Below are 23,719 nucleotides of genomic sequence, written 5' to 3'. Positions count from 1 at the left end.
CACAAAGTGATACATAATTGTGAAGTGGAAGGAAAATGATAAATGGTTTTCAATTTTTTTTTTACAAATAAATTTGTATTCAGCCCCCTTTACTCTGATACTCCTAACTAAAATCTAGTGGGACCAATTGCCTTCAGAAGTCACTTAATTAGTAAATCTAGAGTCCACCTGTGTGTAATTTAATCTCAGTATAAATACAGCTGTTCTGTGAAGCCCTCAGAGGTTTGTTGGAGAACCTTAGTGAACAAACAGCATCATGCAGGCCAGAGAACACACCGGACAGGTCAGGGATAAAGTTGTGGAGTAGTGTAGTGTAAAGCGGGGTTAGGTTATAAAAAAAAAAAAATATGCCAAGCTTTGAACATCTCACAGAACACTGTTCAACCCATCATCGGGAAATGGAAAGCGTATGGCACAACCTCAAACCTACCAAGACATGGGCGCCCACCTAAACTGACAGGCCGGGCAAGGAGAGCATTAATCAGAGAAGCAGCCAAGAGGCCCATGGTAACTCTGGAGGAGCTGCAGAGATCCACAGCTCAGGTGGGAGAATCTGTCCACAGGACAACTATTAGTCGTGCACTCCACAAATCTGACCTTTATGGAAGAGTTGCAAGAAGAAAGCCATTATTTAAAGAAAGCCATAAGAAGTCCCGTCTGCAGTTTGCAAGAATCCATGTGGAGACACCGAAAACATGTGGAAGAAGATGCTCTGGTCAGATGAGATCGCCTTTGTGATTCAGGGCTCAATCACACTATAACATGCATACAAACTCATGAAGAAACCATGCACATCGATACACAAATACATGCATTTTTATGTGCATTTCAGTATGTTACATATAGTTACATTGTTGGTGAGGTTGAAAAAAAAAAGACACAAGTCCACACTGTGTGTACTTTTATGTCAGTATTGCATTGTATATCCCTGTATGTTGCGGTCGTTTAGGTACCTATCTAATAGATTTTTGAAATTATCGATGCTCCCCGCTGATACCACCGCTTGTGGAAGAGAATTCCACATCCTTACCGCTGTAACAGGAAAGAAGCCTCTACGCAGTTTAAGGTTAAACCACTTCTCTTCTAATTTTAGTGAATGGCCGTGTGTTCTTTTTAAATTCCCTTGTGCGGAAACGTTTTATCCCTATTTTGGGGTCACCAGTACCGTATTTGTACATTGAAATCATATCCCCTTTCGAGCGTCTCCTCTCCAGAGAGAATAAGTTTAGTGCTAGCAGTCTTTCCCCGTGGCTTAGATCCTCCAGTCCCTTTTTAGTTTTGTTGCCCTTCTCTGGACCCTCTTCAGCACCAGCGCATCCTTCCTGAGGACTGGTGCCCAGAACTGGACATCATACACCAGGTGCAGCCGGACCAGAGTCTTGTAGAGCGGGAAAATTATCATTTTATCTCTGGAGTGAATCCCCTTTTTAATGCATGCCAATATTCCGTTGGCTTTGCTTGCTGCAGCTTGGCATTGCATTTTTTTGTGTGTATTGATATATATCAATGTGCATTTTCTTTTGTGAATTTTCTTTTGTGCATTTTTTTTTTCCTTATCCCCCCGTGTCATTATGCTGCATTTTCCCATACCACCCTGTACATCACTGCTGTATTGTGGTGTAAACAGTAATTGTTTTTTTTGTGTACCCTTACAGAGACCTGCATTAGTGTGTATTGAAAATTCAGGTCTATGAAATGGTGTGAATGAGCTTTCATTCAATTCTCTTTGTATATTGAAACTTGTGCTATTGAGCTCTGTAGACAGCATTTTCTTTTCAAAGAACTGAAAATAGACAGGTATTTAGTAACACAAACCTGGGGCTCTGTCTGCTGAAAATGTAAATCTGAAATATTCATATGCAATATTTCATATTTTTCAAAATCTGAACAAGGGACACAAATCCTGTTGTGTAAAGAGGAATGGCGCTGGATTGGTGACCGAGTGAGACTACGAGCTGTAAAGGCTCGTTATAGATTAGGGTGGTTGCCACTTATCTGTACAGTTGAGTGAGATTGCAGGGGACAGCACTGGAGATAAAGGGAGGAGTGATGCAGCCAGGACTGTTTTTCTTTTAATTAAATTTTATTTTTAGCTAAATACTGGGAACTGCCACTTTTTTTTTTTTAGTTTGACCAAACGGGAGTTGGACTTTACCAATCCTCAAAGCCATGAGATTTGTTTCACAAAAGCAGTTTTACATCAGAGAAGGAAAACATAAAAAAAAAAAAAAAAAACAAGGAAATTCAACTTATGATTTTCTAGTCCCCAATCTAATTTTCTCAATAAACAAAGATGGTTTGCTTAAGATGAGGGAGGAAGACAGGATGCTGACGTTTCCTTTTTCTGCTGATAGCTGAATTTATGGCTGAACACCAGAGTAGACTAAAAGTAGATTTAAATACAATCACTAATCTAAACTATCTCATACAAGCTTAGTGCTCAATTAATAATCCAAATTTTCTAATTTTTGGTTGCCATTAATAGAATACCCGATGATCCTGGAGTGACAACTGTCTCTGAGCATACAGTGCATCCGGAAAGTATTCACAGCACTTCACTTTTTTCCACATTTTGTTATGTTAGTCTCATTCCAAAATGGATTAAATTCATTATTTTCCTCAAAATTCTACAAGCAATACCCCATAATGACAACGTGAAAGAAGTTTGTTTAAAATTTTTGCAACTTTATTAAAAAAACAAAAATAAAAATCAAATATACATAATTTTTCACAGCCTTTGCCATGACACTCAAAATTGAGCTCAGGTACATCCTGTTTCCACTGATCATCCTTGAGATGTTTTTACAACTTAACTGGAGTCCACCTGTGGTAAATTCAGTTGATTGGACATGATTTGGAAAGGCACACACCCGTCTATATAAGGTCCCACATGTCAGAGCACAAACCAAGCCACCAGGGTATTGTCTGAAGACCACTGAGACAAACATTTCTGCAGCATTAAAGGCCCCAATGAGCACAGTGGCCTCCATCAACCGTAAATGGAAGACATTTGTAACCAGAATTCTTCTTAGAGCTGGCCACCCGGCCAAACTGAGCTAGCAGGGGAGAAGGGCCTTATTTGGGGAGGTGACCAAGAACCCGACGGTCGCTCTGACAGAGCTCCAGCGCTTCTCTGTGGAGAGAGGAGAACCTTCCAGAAGAACAACCATCTCTGCTGCACTCCACCAATCAGGCCTGTGTGGTAGAGTGGCCATACGGAAGCCACTCCTCAGTTAAAGGCACATACCAGCCCACCTGGAGTTTGCCAAAAGGCATCTGAAGGACTCTGACCATGAGAAACAAAATTCTCTGGTCTGATGAAAGAAAGATTGAACTCATTGGCCTGAATGGCAAGCATCATGTCTGGAGGAAACCAGGCACTGCTCTTCCCCTGGCCAATACCATCCCTATAGCGAAGCATGGTGATGGCAGCATCATGCTGTGGGGATGTTTTTCAGCGGCAGGAACTGGGAGACTAGTCGGGATTGAGGGTAAGATGAATTCAGCAATGTACAGCGTCATCCTAGATGAAAACCTGTTCCAGAGAGCTCTAGACCTCAGACTGGGCCAGGTGGTGGACCTCTCTTGTAATCCCCCCGAAGGGGATAATTTCTTATTCATATTGTTTTTGGTTACGGCAGTAGCCTCCTATATGAGGAGGAGTGATATAAGGCGACTTGAGTTATACTCTCCTATTGAGATAATTGGAGGTTGAGGTCTTTTTTGTTTAGGATTTAATTAAAATATTAATGACTTGTGGCTCCTCGTTTAATGACCTGGTCATTGGAATGGAACCTGGTCATTAAGTGAAGAGAGCCTGTATACATTTTGTCCTAAATTTATGGACAAAGATTATTTGCAAAATATTATAACCGAAAAAATATATGAATAAAAACGCACGTTAAAAAAAAAAAAAAAGAAAAAAAAAAAAAGGTCTGTTTATTTAGCAATTTTTTTTTTTTTTAAACTGATTAAATACCACCAAAAGAAATCTTTATTTTTGTGAAAAAAAATTATAAAAATGTCATATGCACACAGTGTATGTCATTCAAAGTGTGACAGCGCTGAAAGCTGAAAATTTGCCTGGGCAGGAATGGGGGAAAGTGTGTGTAGTAGTTAACCAATTTCTTTCTTTTGCGGAAATCTATATATATATATATTTTTTTTGTTAAACCAGTATTAAACGAAAAAGCAAACAATTATATTGCAGCTTTTTTTAAGGCTATTATTTTCACCTGAAGCTCCAGCCAGTAATTACCAAAAGGAAAAAAATACTGTTGCTGTAACTGCTTATAAAGCGTTAGCTGGAGTTCAGTTTAAATTTTTTAGAATTAATTCTGCTAGTACTTCTAACACTCACTCTCCCCCAGGATAAACAACACCCTAATACAGGTGGCAACAGAGGGGGAAAAGACTAAAAAAAGAAAACGAATGCAGCCACCATATGTAATCATTGGTAAGCTGAAATATAAAAGTTTTGGGTTTAATACTGCTTTAAATTACAATTAAAACGGTCTCTTTTTTAGTTTTAGATAGAGATGGAATAAATTAGAGCTATTGTCACGTTTCTATTGTTGTCTGTTGGCTTTGTTTGGGAGGTTTAACTTTTCCACTCACTTTCTGTGCCAGTGATATTATGTTAAGTAATTGAAAGGTCCAAATAAATACATTTGTCACACAGATCAGAAAAAAAAAGTTTTATTTATTTAAAGGCCGGCAGTCAGATCATAATAAAAAGTGGACATTTGTCTCATATTAGGTGGGTGTCACAATGTGTACACAATTATAATGCTGAACCTGCTAATGCCTCATTTTGGGAAAAGCCGGGTGAGAGCTTATTTGGCAATGGCAAGGAACTAATATATATAAGAATTTGTACAATATTTGGAAAAATGCTCTTTAATACCCAGAAAGACAATACACTCACTTCAAGGGCAAGAAAACCTACAAAAAAAACCCCCAACACATTACCATATATAAAAGACATATTAATAAATATGTATGTAAAAGTTCTATTTGACGTTTTAAGTTTCAGCACGAAACATCCATCTATTTTCCTGCATGACAAGGCTGAAGACGGTTGCTGCATTTTCCCATGGGATGACTGAGGGGAGGTCAGCGGTCTGCAGGAAATCATTTCCCCTGGGTGGTTACATCACTACGAGTTTGGGACTGATAAGCTGAAACATACATATATATATATATATATATATATATATATATATATATATTAATGGTCGCCATCAATAGCTCTTCCCCGTAAACCACATTGTAATTTAAAGTGGTTGTAAACATCAGACATGAAATATGAACAAAACACATCTCTCTATAGTGTATACTTGTCTCAATCCAGAGCACTACGCGTCATTCATGTCTGCTGCTTTGTTCCTCTGCAAACAGCACAAGTCACGTCTGATGAGTTTTCCTGACACCAAGAGAAAATTGGTGACAGGGGAGGGGACTATCTGTAGTTGACAGCCTCAGTTCCTATCCTGTGTGCTGTATAAAGGGCGGTGTATCTCTTCCCTCCAATCAGCTCTCAGAGCTCTACTCACTTATGTAACTTTAACTCTCCCCCCCCCCCCACACTTTTCAGAGGTGAGAGATCCTATGTAAATTCTATACTTTGAATTAATGTAGGGGAAAGGACAGCTGTAGATAGACAGGTACAACTTATGTAGGGGGATGGGTTTCATCTCTGCGTATCATTGGAGGCCAGTCACTTCACTAGGTATATTATGTAAGGGTTTACAACCACTTTAAGTCACTGAGACCGCTCCTTCCAAACCTCATGTACAAAAAAAGTGTCTGAAAGGAGGACTAATGCTCACGGCAACCAGCTTCTCACTTTCAATCAGAAAGTTGATATGGGCAATATACACAATTTTTTCAAAAGCATTAGTATGTGACGTGTTTTGCCACTGTGATGACGGTAGTTTTTAGGGTACATGAATGGTGCTTTTAAATTTATGAAACAATCCAATTTATTTACAAAGTCAATTCATAGGATGGCCACATAACGCCCAACAACATCAAAAGGTCTAGCATTTCTTGGGAAATGGGTCCTTGTAGAGGTTAACCACAAAAAGATTGTTGCCTTTGAGCATCAGAAGTGCTCATTACTGCTTGCATGAATTTTCTGACATAATGGAAATTTCTGTGACCGATGTATTTCTGGAGAAGGTGGTTTGGTCCTTTTTTAGGACACATTATGTGCATTGCGCATCCATTCATAAAGAATTCAGAAGATCCCAGAGGATTGGTCATTTGAGCAATAACTGGCAGATGTATCAATGGCTGTTGATCTTCCACTCCAAGACATGCAGGTCTATGGTTAACCTATTGGGTCATGTGGATTGGTGTTTAAAACCTGTACAGAAAGTCTCTGCATGCTCATGGTTCTGTGCCCACTAGCTTATTTTGAGGCTGGGTTCACATATGAGCAAACTGGAAACCCCACATCTAATTTGCATGACATGCGAGTGTGACCGGCTCTCAATGGAGCTGGTTCACACAGGTCCGAGGCAGGCGGCCATGGTCTGGATTACAAAAGGGTCCTGTGCATGTTTGGGTCCAGTCCAGGTGCAAATTCAGGCAAAAATTCATACCTGAACCACTGAATAGACACACACACTGGACCCCAGACATGAACTCGCGGTCGCAAATATGTGAACCCGGCCTTAAGCTCCTAGCAGCTACTCTGAGCATTTTATTTTTCTGCCACTAGAAACAAATAGTGTCCTATGTGTCCATGCACACTATTGTAAGCTAGAAATGTTTTTCAAGCTTCAGTTTCTAGCAGCAGAAAACCCCTCACTTTTTTGCATTTTTTGGGGTAATTTGTCAGCAGAAAAAAAAAAGCTGATAACTCCTAGAAGCTCCCAAACGCTGTTAACTTCTGCTAAGCACCGGCTTTAGATACAAAGGATGAGGCCAACTACATAATACCCATGGGTCAGAAATGGAATGTCCAACAAGCTCATATAGATTTGATGGTTTTTCTGTCCATACATTTTGGCCATACAGTGTATAAAAAGCAAGACTCCTGATTTGACCAAAAGCAACTTACCAAAATAGGCAGATTTAGGTTCAGCTAATATCGTTTCAATTGGATGTTACAATTGGGAGCAACCTGTTTCCAGGATAAAATAAAACAATGAATGCAAGACATGGCAAAACTGTCCCGAAATGCCAAACATGTAGATAAAGAAAATCCACTAATAATTAAGACAAAGGACTTGCAATTCAGGCTCTTTTATTCCCAAAAAACATTCACAGTATAGTAATAGTGTACCAGCCACATCCTAATTGTAGATCTCTGGCTTGAGAAAAGGTTGACCTAGTCCTAAAATGTTGCAACATAAAAATCTATGATGTGGCTAGTATGCTACTACTATCCTATGAATGGCTAATTTTGAAAAGAAAAAGCTTGAATTGAAGCCCCACATGTAAATCTTTTGTAGATTTACTGAATCACACCCAAAGTCTTCCTATAAGGCCAGATTAATACATGAGGCATACTTGGATTAAAGGTGCATGATTGACTACCCATACTGACGAAACATAGGATAAACGCATGTCATACATATGTAAGAGTTACAATAGTGGCACTGTACCTTTCTTTCCCTGAAAGAGCTCATACAAATTTCTGTATATATGTTTTGTGAATATAATTAGTGTTTCTGATACTGATGACTTGATCTTGAGCGCATGAACAATAAATGAATTGCAATGTATATACAGTTATAATATATTTTTTAGCATCAATGCTTTTATCGAGTATAAACATTGGGGGGTTTCCAGTTATCAGAATTTGTCCCTCAAAGTAGCACTGTTTAAAGGGTAAGCCATCCCAGAATTGATATTTCAGTTTTGGGTGTACACTGAAAACACCTACCAAATCAGTGTCAACCCTCCCATTAACCCATTCCCCTTCACTGTATTGACCTTTCTTTATTTACTGTGCTACTGTCTGTGTATTCCTATGCAGCAGCGAGCATAAGAGGCATGGGACCACTGGCCATCAGAATGCTGATCAAGATAAATTATGCCCAAGGTGGGGGGGGGGGGGGGGAGGGTACAGAGGTAGGAGGCTCAGGTATCATTATTCCTTCTAGGGTCCTACACAAAAAAAAAAAAAAAGAGAAGAGGCCAGTGTGTGTGGTACAAAATGTCCATCCACAAAAAAGATATATCAGTTTTGGGTGGACTGTCCCTTTAAAAATGAAATTTGTTGCTCCAAGGAAACTCAGTTCAATGATGGAGGTCGATCTGTGTTCCAGAGAAGCTCTACATATGGCCATTTGGTCTGTAGACAACGCTTGATGGGAGTGTCATCTGTTTGGAGTCTTGGGTCTTCAAATCCCATGACGGCTGTCCCTTCAATGTAGGTGACCTGATACAAAAGGATAGATGTTAGGGTATGGTCAAGAGCCATATTAAAACATAACATCCTTCCGGACTTTAATGGTACCAGATAAATGTATTTTATTACAAACAATTAAAATATATTTGCATTATACTAATTAAAGCATAAGATCAGTGCTCATTTGAAATGTTGCAGGCCATACATTTAAACTCCAACAATATTTCTAATCGATTATGTCAAGAGGGCGATGCGTTTCACAAACTTGGCTTCCTTAGGACCTCAATATCTTGACCACAAAGAAAAGGTCCTATCCAAAATGAAACAAAGCACAACAATTAATGCTAAACAATAACATGCAACATGACATGTAGCAATCATGCTGTGTCCCTCCAGATCACATACAGATTTAAGATACACGGCACACCATTGGCTTTTGCTTCACTTCGATTGGTAAGTGATCTGGGGGGAAACAGCACCATTTCAAATGAGCACTGATCTTATGCTTTTATTAGTATAATGCAAATATATTTTGAATGTTTGTAACAAAATACAATTTTTTTTACAAATGTTGTGCTACTGTCCTTCTCTGGTACCAGTAATGTCTGCAAGGTTTTATTTATTTTTTATTAAATGTAAATTATGGATGCGGTACCAATATATAGCCCAAATCTAATTTTATACCTAAAACATAACACCATCATATCAATTTACATTATAAGAAATATGTTCTATGCAAGGGCCCCGTTTTAACTTAATTGACCACAGCAGCATGATGTCCCCTTTTCCCAAGTTCCTTGAGATAGGCTTTACATTTCACATTTAGATCTCCTGAATTACTAGCATGCTTTGGGGTCAGGAGGTTTCTCATTAGAAGTCTCCTGAGAATTTTCTGACACACAAATCAGAGTTTAGGCAGAGAAGAGCAGATCTAGAGCTGACAACTATTTCACAGACATCAGATAACGGTCTTCTAATCCAACCAGTAGTGATCAAGATGTGGAATTCCCTGATGTTTGCAAGGATTGAGGTAAGGACTGAGTTCTGCAAATCGATCTTCTTGGCTTATATCTTTTGCTCCCCTGAGACGGGGTCTCCTCTCTGACTAGACACACATGCTTACATTTTTTGCCTTCATCCCCATGGGCTAAAGAAGAAAAATCAATGGATTCCCTCATCCACACAAAACAATGAATGGAGGAATCTACACTGTTGGCTATTGTATTCAACCAGCCATAGCACCCACAGCTGTCTGAATACCCAAACGACTTAATTGAATAGGATGCCATCACAGAGGTCACCCATGACTCGAATTTCTGCTGAATTGGCCAAAATTTGAGCCATTTATGGCCAGCATAAAGCAGACCTTTCCCCACCCCTTCACTAAAACAGACATCAGCTCTGCATGCTTATATGAAATCATCTCGCATTCATTAAACATTTTTTGCTTTTACCTACAATCACAGTTTTTCCACTTCCTGGTTGAGTGAGGCACTGGTGATGCAACACTGGCCTCCCAGATGCATCGTTCGAAGGCTATATCATAGTGCCTTTACAGTGTCTCATGGTTCAGGAAGCAGGGGCAGCGTTTTGGGCTGCATTCCAGGAAGTAAAGGAAGATGGATTCATCTGCCCTTAGTAAACATGGCCTCCATGAGAGGAATAAAAATAAGGTATGCAAAGAACAAAAAGCCTGTAATTATCTTTAACGGTATCTGTTTGGTGATTGCCTTTACTAAACATTACCAATGGAGTCTTTGCTGTAATTTTTATGAGAAGGGTGAAGTTCTTCTTGCATGGGGTCTACTTAGTCTATAAACAGGTATGCTTGGCTAAAACAAGCTTGTGCACTTACATTCTGATCATCCTACAAAAAATTGCTCATATTTTGTGGCCAACATAATGAACAGGCCACACCAGTCATACGATGATACTTGGAAGGGAAGAAAGCGCCAAACCGGCATAGTGTAGCACAATTTATTAAGTAAAATACCATATAAAACAAAAACTCACAAGCAGGTGAAGGGGAGATGGAGGATGAGTCTGTGGTGGATTGTAATGAGCTGGGAGCTGTGTGGTAGTCCTCGGTGGAGAAGAAAGCCAGCTGTGGTGGGGAGCAAGATGAGCCTGGAGTCTGTGCAGGGAGACCGCCGTCAGGCTGCCCTGTTTGGCTGTGATGGTATATCCAGGAATCGGACGATGTGTCCAGCTGGAGTAGTGAGAGGAGCTGTCAGTCCAACCGCTGTGTGAGCCAATCTGGACGCATTTCGGAAGTTTAGCCATGCCTCCTTCATCAGTCTATATATATCATCACGGCCACAAAGGGCAGCCTGACACCAGTCTACCTGCACAGACTCCAGGCTCATCTTGCTCCCCACCACAGCGGGCTTTCTTCTCCACCAAGGACTACCTCACAACACCCAGCTCATTACAATCCATTGTGGACTGTCATCCTCCATCTCCCCTTCACCCGCTTGTGAGTTCTATTTGTTTTATATAGTATTTTACTTAATTAATTGTGCTACACTATGCCGGTTTGAGGCTTTCTTCCCTTCCTATTTTACAAATTGTGGATTTCCAGCCCACAAATGAAAGCAGCCTTGCCAGCACCATAGTATCAGCCGTTTTCTACTAATTTACATTTTTATTCCTAGACCTCCGGTAATAAGGATGGGCACAGTGTCAGCACTGTAGTGTTTTTTGATTATGTCTCTATACGATGATACTGTACTGCACTGGTGACAGAAAGTAAAAAAACAAAAAAACATTAAATTAAAAACACCTTGATCGACTTTTTTCATTTTCCCAAAAATTACAACTTCAGAAAAATCACCATGCCTCTTATTAAATACCTTTGGACTGTCTACTTTCCAAAAAGGGGTAATTTGGGGGTTATTTGTACTGTCCTGGCATTTTAGGACCACCAGAAATGAGACAGACATTCAATACATCAGGATTGATCAATTTTAGAAATATTACCACAGTTTGTAGACTCTAACAGTGATGGAGAACCTTGGCACCCCAGATGTTTTGGAACTACATTTCCCATGATGCTCAACTACACTGCAGAGTGCATGAGCATCATGGGAAATGTGGTGCCAAGGTTCACCATCACTGCTCTATAACATTCACATAGATTAACCACTTGCTTACTGGGCACTTAAACCCCCCTCAGTCCCAGACCAATTTTCAGCTTTCAGCGCTGATGCACTTTGAATGACAATTGCGCGGGCATACAACACTGTACCCAAATGAAATTTTTATCATTTTTTTCCCACAAATAGAGCTTTCTTTTGGTGGTATTTAATTACAGCTCGGAGTTTTGATTTTTGCTAAACAAACAAAAAAAGATGCAAAAAAAAAATCATGTTTAATAGTTTGTTATAAAATTTTGCAAACGGGTCATTTTTCTCCTTCATTGAAGTGCGCTGATGAGGCGGCACTGATAGGCTGCACTGGTGGGCACTGATGGGCTGCATTGGTGGGCACTGATAGGCTGCACTGGTGGGCACTGATAGGCTGCACTGGTGGGCACTGATAGGCATAGTTAAGGCGGCACAAATGGGCACAGATAAGGCAGCACCGATGGGCACAGATAAGGCGGCACTGATGGGCAAAGATGGGCACATACGATGGCACGGATGGGTGGCACGGATGGGCACTGATAGGTACCACTGATAGATGGGACTGATGGGCACTGATAGGTGGCACTGCTGGGCACTGGTAGATGACACTGATGGGCACGGATATGTGGCACTGGGGTGCAGCACCTTTGTTAAGGCAGATTGTGGGCACTGCTGGGTGGCACTGTGGGCACTGCTGGGTGGCACTGACAGGGGGCACTTACTTTTTTTAATGTGGCACTTGCAGGGGGCAGGTGGGCACTGGCAGGGGGCAGGTGGGCACTAGCAGGGCTGGCCGTGATCGGGACTGATGTCCCGATCACGGCCGCCGGTGATAGGCTTTTTTTTCTCCTCGCGCTGTCAGCGCGAGGAGGAATAATAGCCGATTACCGGCTCCGTTATATCACATGATCAGCTGTCATTGGCTGACAGCTGATCACGTGATAAGGGGTCGGGATCGACCCCTTGCACGGATCGGTGATCAGGCGAGTCTCGTAGACTCGCCGATCACAGAGCGCGCCGTGCGCGCCCCTCAGGGGGCGCACAGGCCACTCGTGCATGGGACGACGTCAATAGACGTAGTCCCAGAAAAGGAGATCCGCGCTGTAGCCGTCATTTGACTATAGCGCGGATCTCAAGTGGTTAATAGTATACGCTGATTTGGTTTATTTTTACCAAAGAAATGTAGCCTTATACATGTTGGCCTAAATTTACGAAGAAACATCATTTGTTTGCAAAATTTTATAACAAAAACTAAGACAATTTTTTTTATATTTTTTTTTCAAATATATTATAGTCGTTTTTCATTTATATAACAAAAAATAAAAAAAAAACAGTGGTGATCAAGTACCACAAAAAGAAAGCTTTATTTGGGTAAAAAGAAAAACAATATAAATGTAATTTAAGTACAGCATTGCCTGACTGAGCAATTGCCAGTTAAAGTCGCGCAATGCTGAATAGCAAAAAATGTCCTGGTCATGAAGAAGGTAAAACTTTCCAGAGGTCAAAAGGTTATAAAGCCATTACAAAAATATACTCAGTACATCTCTGAAATGCACACACATTTTCCCATGTTTTGACTTTTTAAAAAACCTGTTGCACCCGCCACAAATCCAGGGAGCTGGCAATGTTTTTGTTGCATTGAAATGTGTTATCTATTAACCTTACTCGACTGGACTACAAAACACCTCCTTATTTTATGGAGAAAGGGGGGAGGGACTTCTGTAGCCCAGCAGCAGAGAATTGGGCACTGTTGACACCACTTTGGATTTCAGAGATGTCATTTAAAACAGGAAATTAGGAGCTCGTCTCTTCATTTCGAACTGGATCACCGGGTGTTTTTCTGTGCAGCTTTTTAATAAAACAAATATGGTGAAATGTGTGTATTGCACGTACAGTATCTCACAAAAGTGGGTACACCCCTCGCATTTTTGTAAATATTTTATTATATCTTTTCATGTGACAACACTGAAGAAATGACACTTTGCTACAATGTAAAGTAGTGAGTGTACAGAGTGTAGAACAGTGTAAATTTGCTGTTCCCTCAAAATAACGCAACACACAGCCATTAATGTCTAAACCACTGGCAGCAAAAGTGAGTACACCTCTAAGTGAAAATGTCAAAATTGGGCCCAAAGTGTCAATATTTTGTGTGGCCACCATTATTTTCCATCACTCCCCTAACCCTCTTGGGCATGGAGTTCACCAGAGCTTCACAGGTTGCCACTGGAGTCCTCTTCCACTCCTCCATGATGACATCACAGAGCTGGTGGATGTTGAGATCCTCCACCTTTCGTTTGAGGATGCCCCACTGATGCTCAATAGGGTTTAGGTCTGGAGACATGCTTGGCCAATCCATCACCTTTACCCTCAGCTTCTTTAGCAAGTCCATGGTCGTCTTGGAGGTTTGTTTGTAGTCCTTATGTTGGAATGCTATGCTGCGGCCCAGTCTCCGAAGAGAAGAGGATCATGCTCTGCTTCAGTATGTCACAGTACATGTTGGCATCCATGGTTCCCTCAATGAACTGTAGCAACCCAGTGCCGGTGTTCTGGCAGATAGTGTCCTGCCATCATATAGTGTCCGCCCCATACTGCGCATGCGCAGTACAGGGCAGAAGAAGCATTGGAAAATCTCCGAAGATGAACGGCGCCTGCGCCGTGAGTGGAGGCGATAGCCCCACCATCCAAGCGGACATAGGGTTGGGAAAATGAGAGGGCCGCTTGCCATGCTTCGGGCTCGGCCTCGCTGCGCTCTAGTCTTTTATATTCCAACTCTATGGCCACTTGGATGGTGGGGATAGAACCTGGACTCACGGCGCAGGCGCCATTCATCTTCGGCTATTTTCAGAATCTGTGTGTGCTGTGTACTGCGTATGTGCCGTACACAGCGGACACTATCTGATAGGGGACAGTATATGATAGGACACCGGTAGCACTCATGCAGCCCCAGACCATGACACTCCCAACCATGCTTGACTGTTAGCAAGACACACGTGTCTTTGATCTCCTCACCCAGTTGCCGCCACACACGATTGACACCATCGGAACCAAATACGTTTATCTTGATCTCATCAGACCACAGGACATGGTTCCAGTAATCCATGTCCTTAGTCTGCTTGTCTTCGGCAAACTGTTTGTGGGCTTTCTTGTGCATCATTTTTAGAAAAGGCTTCCTTCTGGGAGGACAGCCATGCAGACCAATTTGATGCAGTGTGCGGCATATGGTCTGAGCGCTGACAGGCTGACCCCCCACCCCTTCAACCTCTGCAGCAATGCTTGCAGCACTCATACGTCTATTTCCCAAAGACAACCTCTGGATATGACGCGGAACACGTGCACTTAACTTCTTTGATTAACCATGGTGAATTCTTTTCCATGAGGTGCCATGTTGACTTACCAGTGACCAGTAAGAGAGTGAGAGCGATAACACCAAATTTACCACACCTGCTCCCCATTCACACCTGAGACTGTCTAACGAGTCACATTAACACCGGGGAGAGAAAATGGTTTATTGGGCCCAATTTGGACATTTTCACGTAGGGGTATACTCACATTTGTTGCGAGCGGTTTAGACATTAATGGCTGCATGTTGCATTATTTTGAGGGGACAACAAATTTACACTTATATTTATATAATAAAATATTTACAAAAATGTGTGGGGTGTACTCACATTTGTGAGATATTTTATATATTTTGTTATTTTGCCCAGACATACACTTTAATTTACTTCTACTTGAGGACCGTGAGAACACCGTAAAATCTTAGCTTCATCCTTATGTCATAAGTGCAAAAACCCCACCATTAATTCTTCCAGTATTATATTATTCTGTTCCACTTCATGGAACACATTACTGGACTTTTTCTTTTTTTTAATAAAGCCTCAAACTAGAACATGACGTTCAGCCGATGGCTTGACATGAAGTGTCCCATCACAGTCACACCCTTGCTGGTCCTTATTTATTGTTCTTGCGACCATGGAGACAGCATCACATCATTATTTACAAGCTGGAATTCTGGGCGGCGAGTCTTCTTTGAAGAGATTTCGCAGTAACCAGAGCCAGTAATTCAGCAAACAAGGTTAAGCAAAACGAATGCGCATGGAAATTTCCCCAAAAAAGGTACGAGTACATGATGTTTTGAATTTATTGCTAGTTTCAGCACAGATAATCAAATTCTAAATTTTGACTTTAATTTTGAGGTGGAGCGGTAAGCCATTTCTTTATGCCCTCTTACAAAAGGATATGAAATTTAAGTTAAATTTAATGAAAATTTAAGTAAAATTTATATATAGCCATTTTTTTTTAAGTTTTGGATCGAGTAGGGAAGGATAAAATCCTCAGGCAGTTTTGCTCTTGGTGCCCCTGCTATGTAGAAGTCCCAAAAAGTAGTCTGGAGAATATCAACACCAAAACATCCTTTGACTGCTCCTGTACACTCATTTTGCTGTCTGGGTGCTTGACATACTTGCAGTAGATGCTTTGCAGCCCCTATTAGTCTGCATTCACACCTCAGCGTAACATTTTCAAGCAGAAAATTGCACAAATTTACAGCATTTTTTACCTCGATTCGCTGCGTTTGTTACCGCGATTTTGTGCAGGGCAAAAGGTCACCAATGTTAAAAGAAGAAAAACGCCCAAATCTGCTCAACTTGAGCGACAAAAAAGGGCCCGGAACTTGTTTGAGCTTCAGGCGTTTGGCTTCAGGCGACATGGAGTGGAGATGTGAATCATCTCCATTGAGAATAGATTTTTTCCCCTCTAGCGTTTTGTAGCTTCAGGCTTCAAGCTACAAAACGCTCAGGTGTGAATGGGGTCTTTGGCTTCTTATGGCAACCCCAAGATTTTTTTAAACATGACTCCACCCTTATTACGTTTTTGATATGCGCATTATGCACTATGCTGCCCTTTATTACATTTAATTGCATCTTAAAGTAGAAGTTGACCCTAAAACTAAAATCTCTAAATCTACTTGCAGCCACAATCTAAGACTAACCAATCTAGCCCTGTAAAGCAAAAATCATCATACATACCTTTCCTTAAGACGCTCCGGTCCAGTCCCAAAAAATTATCAACACCAAAAAAAACAGGGTGATCATCTCCAAGATGCATCTGGTGGGAAAATCTTACAATATCCCCAAGGAACAAAGGTGTTCTGTTAAATATAATAAGGCTATCACCATATGTCCTTCAGGCTGGTACATCCAAAATGTGAATCACCCAATGGAAGCAGCCACAGAAAGTCTCAAAATGCAGAAAAATTGTTCACTTTAATTGGTGAGTCACAGGTAAAAACGTATATCAACATATATTAATGCCCAAAACATAAGGATCCTTACGTGCTGACCCCATGGTGTTGAGTGGAGCCACTACGACGTGCCAAAAAAGTTGGCCAGTCCAATGGGCATGGAGTCCAATGAGAGTATCTAAGCCAAGTGTAGATGCCGGACCGAAAAACTCACCAGTACACAGTCTCTGAAACTGAAAGTTGTGTCCCTGGAAGTTACCTCCCCCACCTTCAAACCCAACAGAGCGTTGGGGAGAGGCTGAACACATGCCACAGCAAAAATTACAGCGCCTGTTGCTTTCTGTGGGCAGTACCATCACCAAATGTGACCCATTCAAGTGAGCAGGCCATGCAGCAACTGTGGTGATGGGAGCTTTTATGGTTAAAACAGATTAAGGAGGCAACATATTACCCGTTAGCAGCCCTCTGAAAAGTGACCACTGTTCAAAGAGGGCAAAGACTGCTGCAAATGTAAAGGAGCCCTAAGAGGAACTCTTTGTATGGATTTCCTCTTACTTCTTGCATCTCTGGGACAGCCAGTGAAGGAAACCTGCCCAAAAGGACACACAGTGGAAAATTAACTGTCAGGGGTTTTAATGCTGGCCACACATTGAATTTCAGCTAGATCCTGATGAACTGGGCAAATGTTCACTTAGTTGGGAGGCCCTGTTGGCCCCCTCCTGTTCAGTACCCTTCTATTGAAAAATCAAAGAAGCTGGGTCAAATTTTTTTTAGCCAAACATCCAATCAGATGCAGCTGCTGATAGGGTCCATCTGAAAGTCACAGAAGGAGATTCCTCCATTTGCACTGTTAGCATGGATGGAAGAATTTAAGATTTATTTGTTAAGCCTGCAGGTTGAACAATAAAAATTATATCTAGCAAAATTAAAGCACCCCATAAATAATCTTTTTTTTTACTCAACCAGCTAGTGGTGGAAGCCGCGTGCTGCTCAGCTCACGCTAGAAGGTCATTGTGCATCCCACAGACGCTGAGAGACAAACCGGCACCTCAACGTACGTTTCGTAATGCTACATCATCAGGAAGTGTCTGTACGTTTCGTAATGCTACATCATCAGGAAGCGTGGTACGTTTCGTAATGCTACGTCTTCAGGAAGCGTGGTACGTTTCGTAATGCTACGTCTTCAGGAAGCGTGGTACGTTTCGTAATGCTACGTCTTCAGGAAGCGTGGTACGTTTCGTAATGCTACGTCTTCAGGAAGCACGATACGTATTTTGAGGCGCCTTCCGGTCACGTCACTTCTGGGTCCTACCTTCCGTTTTGCCTCTCAGCATCAGTGGAACATACGCCGGTCTTCTAGTGTGAGCTGAGCGGCATGCGGCTTCCACTAGGATTCATTATCCCCAGTTATACCCAGTGCCGGGAATAGGCACCATCCAATGTAAGTAGGCATTTGTCATATTTTATTGGGTTATTAGGTTATTGGTCCTCCCTTTGTCTTCTATCCTCATGGACAATCGTTTTGGAGGGGAGAATATAGTCCAGAAGTTCCTGGACCCATCTCCAGTCTACTTATGCCATTACTCCAATCTAGCGATCCCAGACCTTCTTTTTAGTTAAAGAGGGATTCCACCAACAAAAAAAAAAATATTAAAAGCCAGCAGCTATAAATACTACAGCTGCTGACTTTTAATAAATGGACACTCACCTGTCCCGTGTTCCAGCGATGCCGAGGCCGATCGATCGCTCGGCCCTCGGCTGCTGCCGCCACCATTCTAGGTGAGGGAATCAGGAAGTGAAGCGAATCGGCTTCACTTCCCGGTTCCCTACTGCGCATGCGCGAGTTGCGCCGCGCAATAGGAAATCTCCGCGCTGTCACTGGGACCCGTGTGTGTCCCAGCAGACAGCGCGGCAGGGCAGGAAATGGCGTAGACTCCCATGGGAGTCTATGCCCGGAAGTGGGTGTAAATACCTGTCTTTGACAGGTATCTCCACCTCCCTCCCCCCTGAAAGGTGTCAATTGTGACACCGGAGGGGGGGGGGATCCGATCAGCGGAGCTTCCACTTTAGGGTGGAATCCCGCTTTAAAAAAAGAGGTCATGGAAATCTGGTGAGCAGGTTTTTCATCACAGCACATTGGGTGCCATTTGGATTTTCTGTCAAGTGGTGAAGGACTGTCTGCACACTTCTACTTTGATTCATAAAGTTCTTGTTCAGCCTATTTATTGAAGAAATCATGGACTGTTGATTAGATATTTTGCATTTATAATCACCGTCACAAATTGTTATTTCACTAATCATGTTATATGGTCTGTATCGGTTTTGTTAACACATTTATTAATATTTTTATTTAAGGTACTTGTATAGCGCCGTCAATTTAAGCAGCGCTTTACATATACATTGTACATTCACATGAGTCCCTACCCTCAAAGAGCATACATATGAATGTGAGTTAGGGACCTTATCTAAGGTCCCCAACTCACATTCATATACTAGGGCCAATTTAGACAGAAGTCAATTAACCTACCAGCACGTTTATTATAGGTTCAGTTTTTTGCGCCCCCTATCCACATGGTCTAGTAGCTTGCCTACAGTATTTGGGGAGCAGCTTTACAGCTTAATATATTTGGTGAGAGGTTTGTCTTTTTATTACTTTCGTATGAATCGTCTAAGGGTCCTTTCACACGGGGCGGATCAGTTCTGATCCGCCCCGTGGATATCCGTTTGCTCAGCGGGGATCACTCCGCCGATCCCCGCTGAGCAGGGAGATGACAGGTCCGTCTCTGCATACTGCGCAGGGACGGACCTGTCACAGCGCCGCTCTCCCCTATGGGAGATCGGATGACGACGGACCACAGTGCCCGTCGTCACCCGATGCGATCCGCAGACGGATGGAAAAATAGCTTTTTCCTCCGTTACACTTTTTCGGATCGGAGCGGGTCGGATGTCAGCGGACATGTCACCGCTGACATCCGACGCTCCATAGAGCTCTATGGAGCACCCGTTCAGGTCCGCCTGAAAAACTGACAGGCGGGCCTGAACGGGACGTCAGTGTGAAAGGGGCCTAACACTGACGAGATAAGGATCGAAGTTGGTGAACAAGTGGAGCAGTATCCCCATATAAATAAAAAAGCGCATTTGACCTCCTTAGTATAATGAGGACCCATTTGAGCAGGTGAGAGGACACCCATGAGGTGGGGTGAAAGGCACTGATGTGGGGTGAAGGGCACTGTGGTGATTAAGTGAAGAGCTTTTTCTGTGAAGAGATCTTTGTTTTCTGGGACTGCACATTCACTGGAAGGTGCACCGGATCTTGAAATTCAGGAAGTGAAGACAGCTCATCACATTTGATATGGACTTTTTTTTTTTGATTACTTATACTTAGTTTATCTAACTTTGTTATATGTATGGATGTACAAGTATATAGAGGAATGTAATATATACAATATTTAGTGGTAGTGCTGCACTATATATATATATATATATATATATATACACACACACACACACACATTACCCATGTATTGTTGGTACCCTTATAAGTACCTTATTCCTGGCTCCTGTCCCCGCAGTGTTCTCTCTAAGCAGCTGCAAGGAACGGACGCAGGCTCACCTTCTCACATATGACACAGGATTAATAGTCCTACACTGTGCATGATGACGCAGAGAGGCCATCCATAGCCTGAAGCTTGAGGACCGAGCTGGAGTCGGCTGGAAGCGGGGAATAGGGCAAGCAATATATCTTATCCTTGCACCCCTACACTAAATGAGCATCTAACCCCTCGGGGGTGGGGGTATTTTGTCTCATTTCTGGAGTTCAGCTGTAATGAACAGACTGTCATTACAGTTAGACTGTGGCCTTACAATAAAGGGACAGTCCTGAAGAAATATGGTTGGCTTTGCTATTTTCATATACATGGTCACCTTTGAAGATCTTATTCTCTCCAAATGATTTTTCAAGACTGTCAAAACAGATTGTCCCATGACACGTCCCGCTTATTCAGCTTCTGCTTAGGTGTCTGGATTGTCTCCATTAGAGCTAAGAATTTCATCCCCCCCCCCCCCGATTACTCTATTTATGCATCTCCAAAAGATTGTCAACATAGCTTTAATAGTTTCCATATGGAGGTTCACATTAAATAAAAATGTATGTCCTTTAGGTCCTCCATGCAAAAATGAAGAGGCATGACAAGACATAAGGAAAATAGTATAAAAAGGAGAGAGATAACGGCATGTGATGACAACACGGGCAGTTAATATGAGAGGTCATGTAACCCTTCCAAGCAACAAAAAGACAACATTTCATTCCAATGCAGCTGTCAGCATCACTTTACATGAAACATACCTTCTCATTATTGTTAGATTGTCTTAATCCATTATAATGATACACACTAAATGATTCTGGAACCTTCGAACCCTTAGAAGAGGAAAAAGAAAGTAAAATACAAAGTTATACATAGACATTTAAAGCTGTATAAAGAGATAAAATACAAGGTTATAAAATATATCGACATTTAAAGCTGTATAAAAAGATAAAGCTAATCATATACACAGCAAAATAAACTTTGATTACAGTTATGGAATCCAGTCAGCAAAACGTGTAAAACTCTTTCCTGGGGGTGCATGGGAATGCTTGGGGACCCATCTTAAAGGTATACTGTCACAAGGAAAACATGAGGCTGTCATTGCTGGCCTCCTGAAGAAAATGCTAGTTGCTTGGCTTGAATACATTTGAATCAAAGATCCTGAACAAACTTGCTATAAATTAATGTCAAATTTCCTCATCTCTACTTGTTCAGGGTCAGTGACTCAGATACTCAGCATTGAAGTCAAAGCTTCAGCATGCCAGCAAGCATAAGCGTGTGCAGGGAATGTGCCAGGTGTGCCTGGGCACCCCCCTAATTACTCTATGCGGTGCTGATTGCCCCTACTGCCCTGGCTCCCCCCCGTGTTGTGCACCCACTGCAGTGCTGCAGGCTTCCCTCCTTTCCTCTCTTCTTCCCCCTGGCTGTTGTGGATGGAGAGCAGGGGAGGGGGTTAATCAATATGGCCCCTTCCTTTTCTATATGAACACAGTGTGTTTAATCATAACTAAAGCCTAGTAACTGTGCTTACTATGCTTCAGTTTGTGAATGAACAGGAAGCTGCTCAACACAGAGCCCTTCCCATTCATTCACTGTCCAGAGAAAGGCATGTGTGTTTGAGCTTTGGGGTGCACACCCTAATGCAATGGTCTGCGCACACCTAAGCCAGCAAGGGAACTAGCATGCCAGAAAGATGATTTTAGCAACAGCAACCTACAGGTGTATTACACGAGAGTCCAAAAATTCCCTTTCACTGCCACCGATGTAAAACGTATGTAAATAGCAGCAGCTTTTTTTTTTTTTTTTTTTTTTTTTTTTTACATACTCCTGGCTTCTACAGAAACTGGAAGGAGTGCATTATCATCATCAGGCTGTCTGTCAGCAGTATGATGAGTGTGATTTGGATGGCTGCACTTCCACAACCACTTAAATATACCAACCCCCCCCCCTCCCCCCCACCACCATGTATCCTTGTCTTCATAGTCCCACCTGCAGGCCTGGGATAGGCATCAATGGACAGAGGGAAAAGAGTGGTCAGCAGTTTGTTGATCCTCCCTCCAGTGAATGAGCCCAGAATCTGTGTATTATGTATTATGTCACTTCTGGGTTCAGAGATGTCATTCCCTGGGTGCTGTGGCTGAGAATGAAGCAAATTGAGCACAATCTGTGCTTGATTATCTGCAGTGCAGAAATCAGGGGTCTAATAGATCTCTCTAAAAAGAAAACATGTTACACACAAAAACAAAATGCAGATACCCCCCAAAAAATGCAAAGGCTCCTGCCCCATGTACACCCACATAGAAATGTATGCAGCTATTTTTGAAAACAATGGTTGCACTACACATATTTGGTATTGCCACATGTGCCAGAGTGAGAGCACTAATTCTAGGACCATCAATACAGTTAACTCTGAAGTGATAACTTGTAAATGTTTTTAAAGTGTTGCCTATGGAGAATATTGGGTACCGAAATTTGTCACCATTTCACTGTACAATTTTAAGCCTTCACATGTTTGGTACCCATTTACGTGATGCAATATCCTCTTTTATAGTTTACCACATATTTAGTCTTTTTTGTTGACCAAAATTATTGGTTTGATAAATATGCCCTTTCATCACGTGACCCACAAAATAGAAATTACCACCATTTTATTATGGAGGTTGTCTGCTTTTAGCAAATATATATATTTATTTACCTAATCTTCAGGACTCAAATGTGTGTTTTGAACACACACATACTAATATATATATATATACATATACATACATACACACTATTATATATATATATATATATATATATATATATATATATATATATATATATATATATATATATATATTACACACACACACAATATATATATATATATGATATATTTATTTGTGTGTGTATATATATATATATATATATATATATATATATATATATATATATATATATATATATATATATATATGTATTTTATGTGCAGGTACTGGAGGTGGAATATTAGTGCTCAAATAGAAAAAAGAAAAAAGTTTTATCCATCTTGCTTTAACTATATTTAACATGTTGGGTTTTATGTTACTTATAAGCAGGATAATTATAAAGAAAGTGCACTCTCCATGTAAACAAAAGCATGTGCCCCCCTTTGCATCCCTCCTGAAGCCTGACACAGATCAGCAGCACAATTGCCCATAGGCTTCTGTATACAACATAGCGTACCTGGTCGGGGAAAAACTCCTGCAGGAATGGGCCCAGTAATATGATCCCCAGACCTTCTGGGTCTAATTTGGTCTTCATGAGGTTTACACTGGAAAACATTGAAAATCAAACAATAAGCGAGGAATATTTGTGCGTTCCTGAGATATGCTGCGCTGCGCGGCCTGCCTCTGCCAATGAATGCTGTTCTATTTTCAGA

General features: G+C 41.6%; 1 protein-coding gene across 2 annotated transcripts in view; it reads right to left on the bottom strand.

The window, feature by feature from the left end:
- Positions 1 to 4,682: 4,682 nt before the first annotated feature.
- MINDY3 (MINDY lysine 48 deubiquitinase 3) overlaps positions 4,683 to 23,719 on the bottom strand; it is a 197,166-nt gene continuing 178,129 nt past the window's right edge. For both annotated transcript variants that reach the window (XM_077490847.1, XM_077490848.1), the window contains 3 exons: positions 23,524 to 23,611; positions 21,078 to 21,149; positions 4,683 to 8,395 (listed from right to left, as the gene is read on the bottom strand). In XM_077490847.1, the coding sequence (XP_077346973.1) occupies positions 8,249 to 8,395; positions 21,078 to 21,149; positions 23,524 to 23,611 (307 nt within the window). In that variant the 3' untranslated portion in view covers positions 4,683 to 8,248. The remainder of the gene's footprint in view (positions 8,396 to 21,077; positions 21,150 to 23,523; positions 23,612 to 23,719) is intronic.

Source organism: Lithobates pipiens, unplaced genomic scaffold, assembly GCF_037356315.1.
Source record: "Lithobates pipiens isolate NorthernLeopardFrog02 unplaced genomic scaffold, aLitPip1_a1.2 Scaffold_19, whole genome shotgun sequence".
Lineage (NCBI taxonomy): Eukaryota > Metazoa > Chordata > Amphibia > Anura > Ranidae > Lithobates > Lithobates pipiens.
This window is presented reverse-complemented; position numbering and strand designations above follow the sequence as displayed.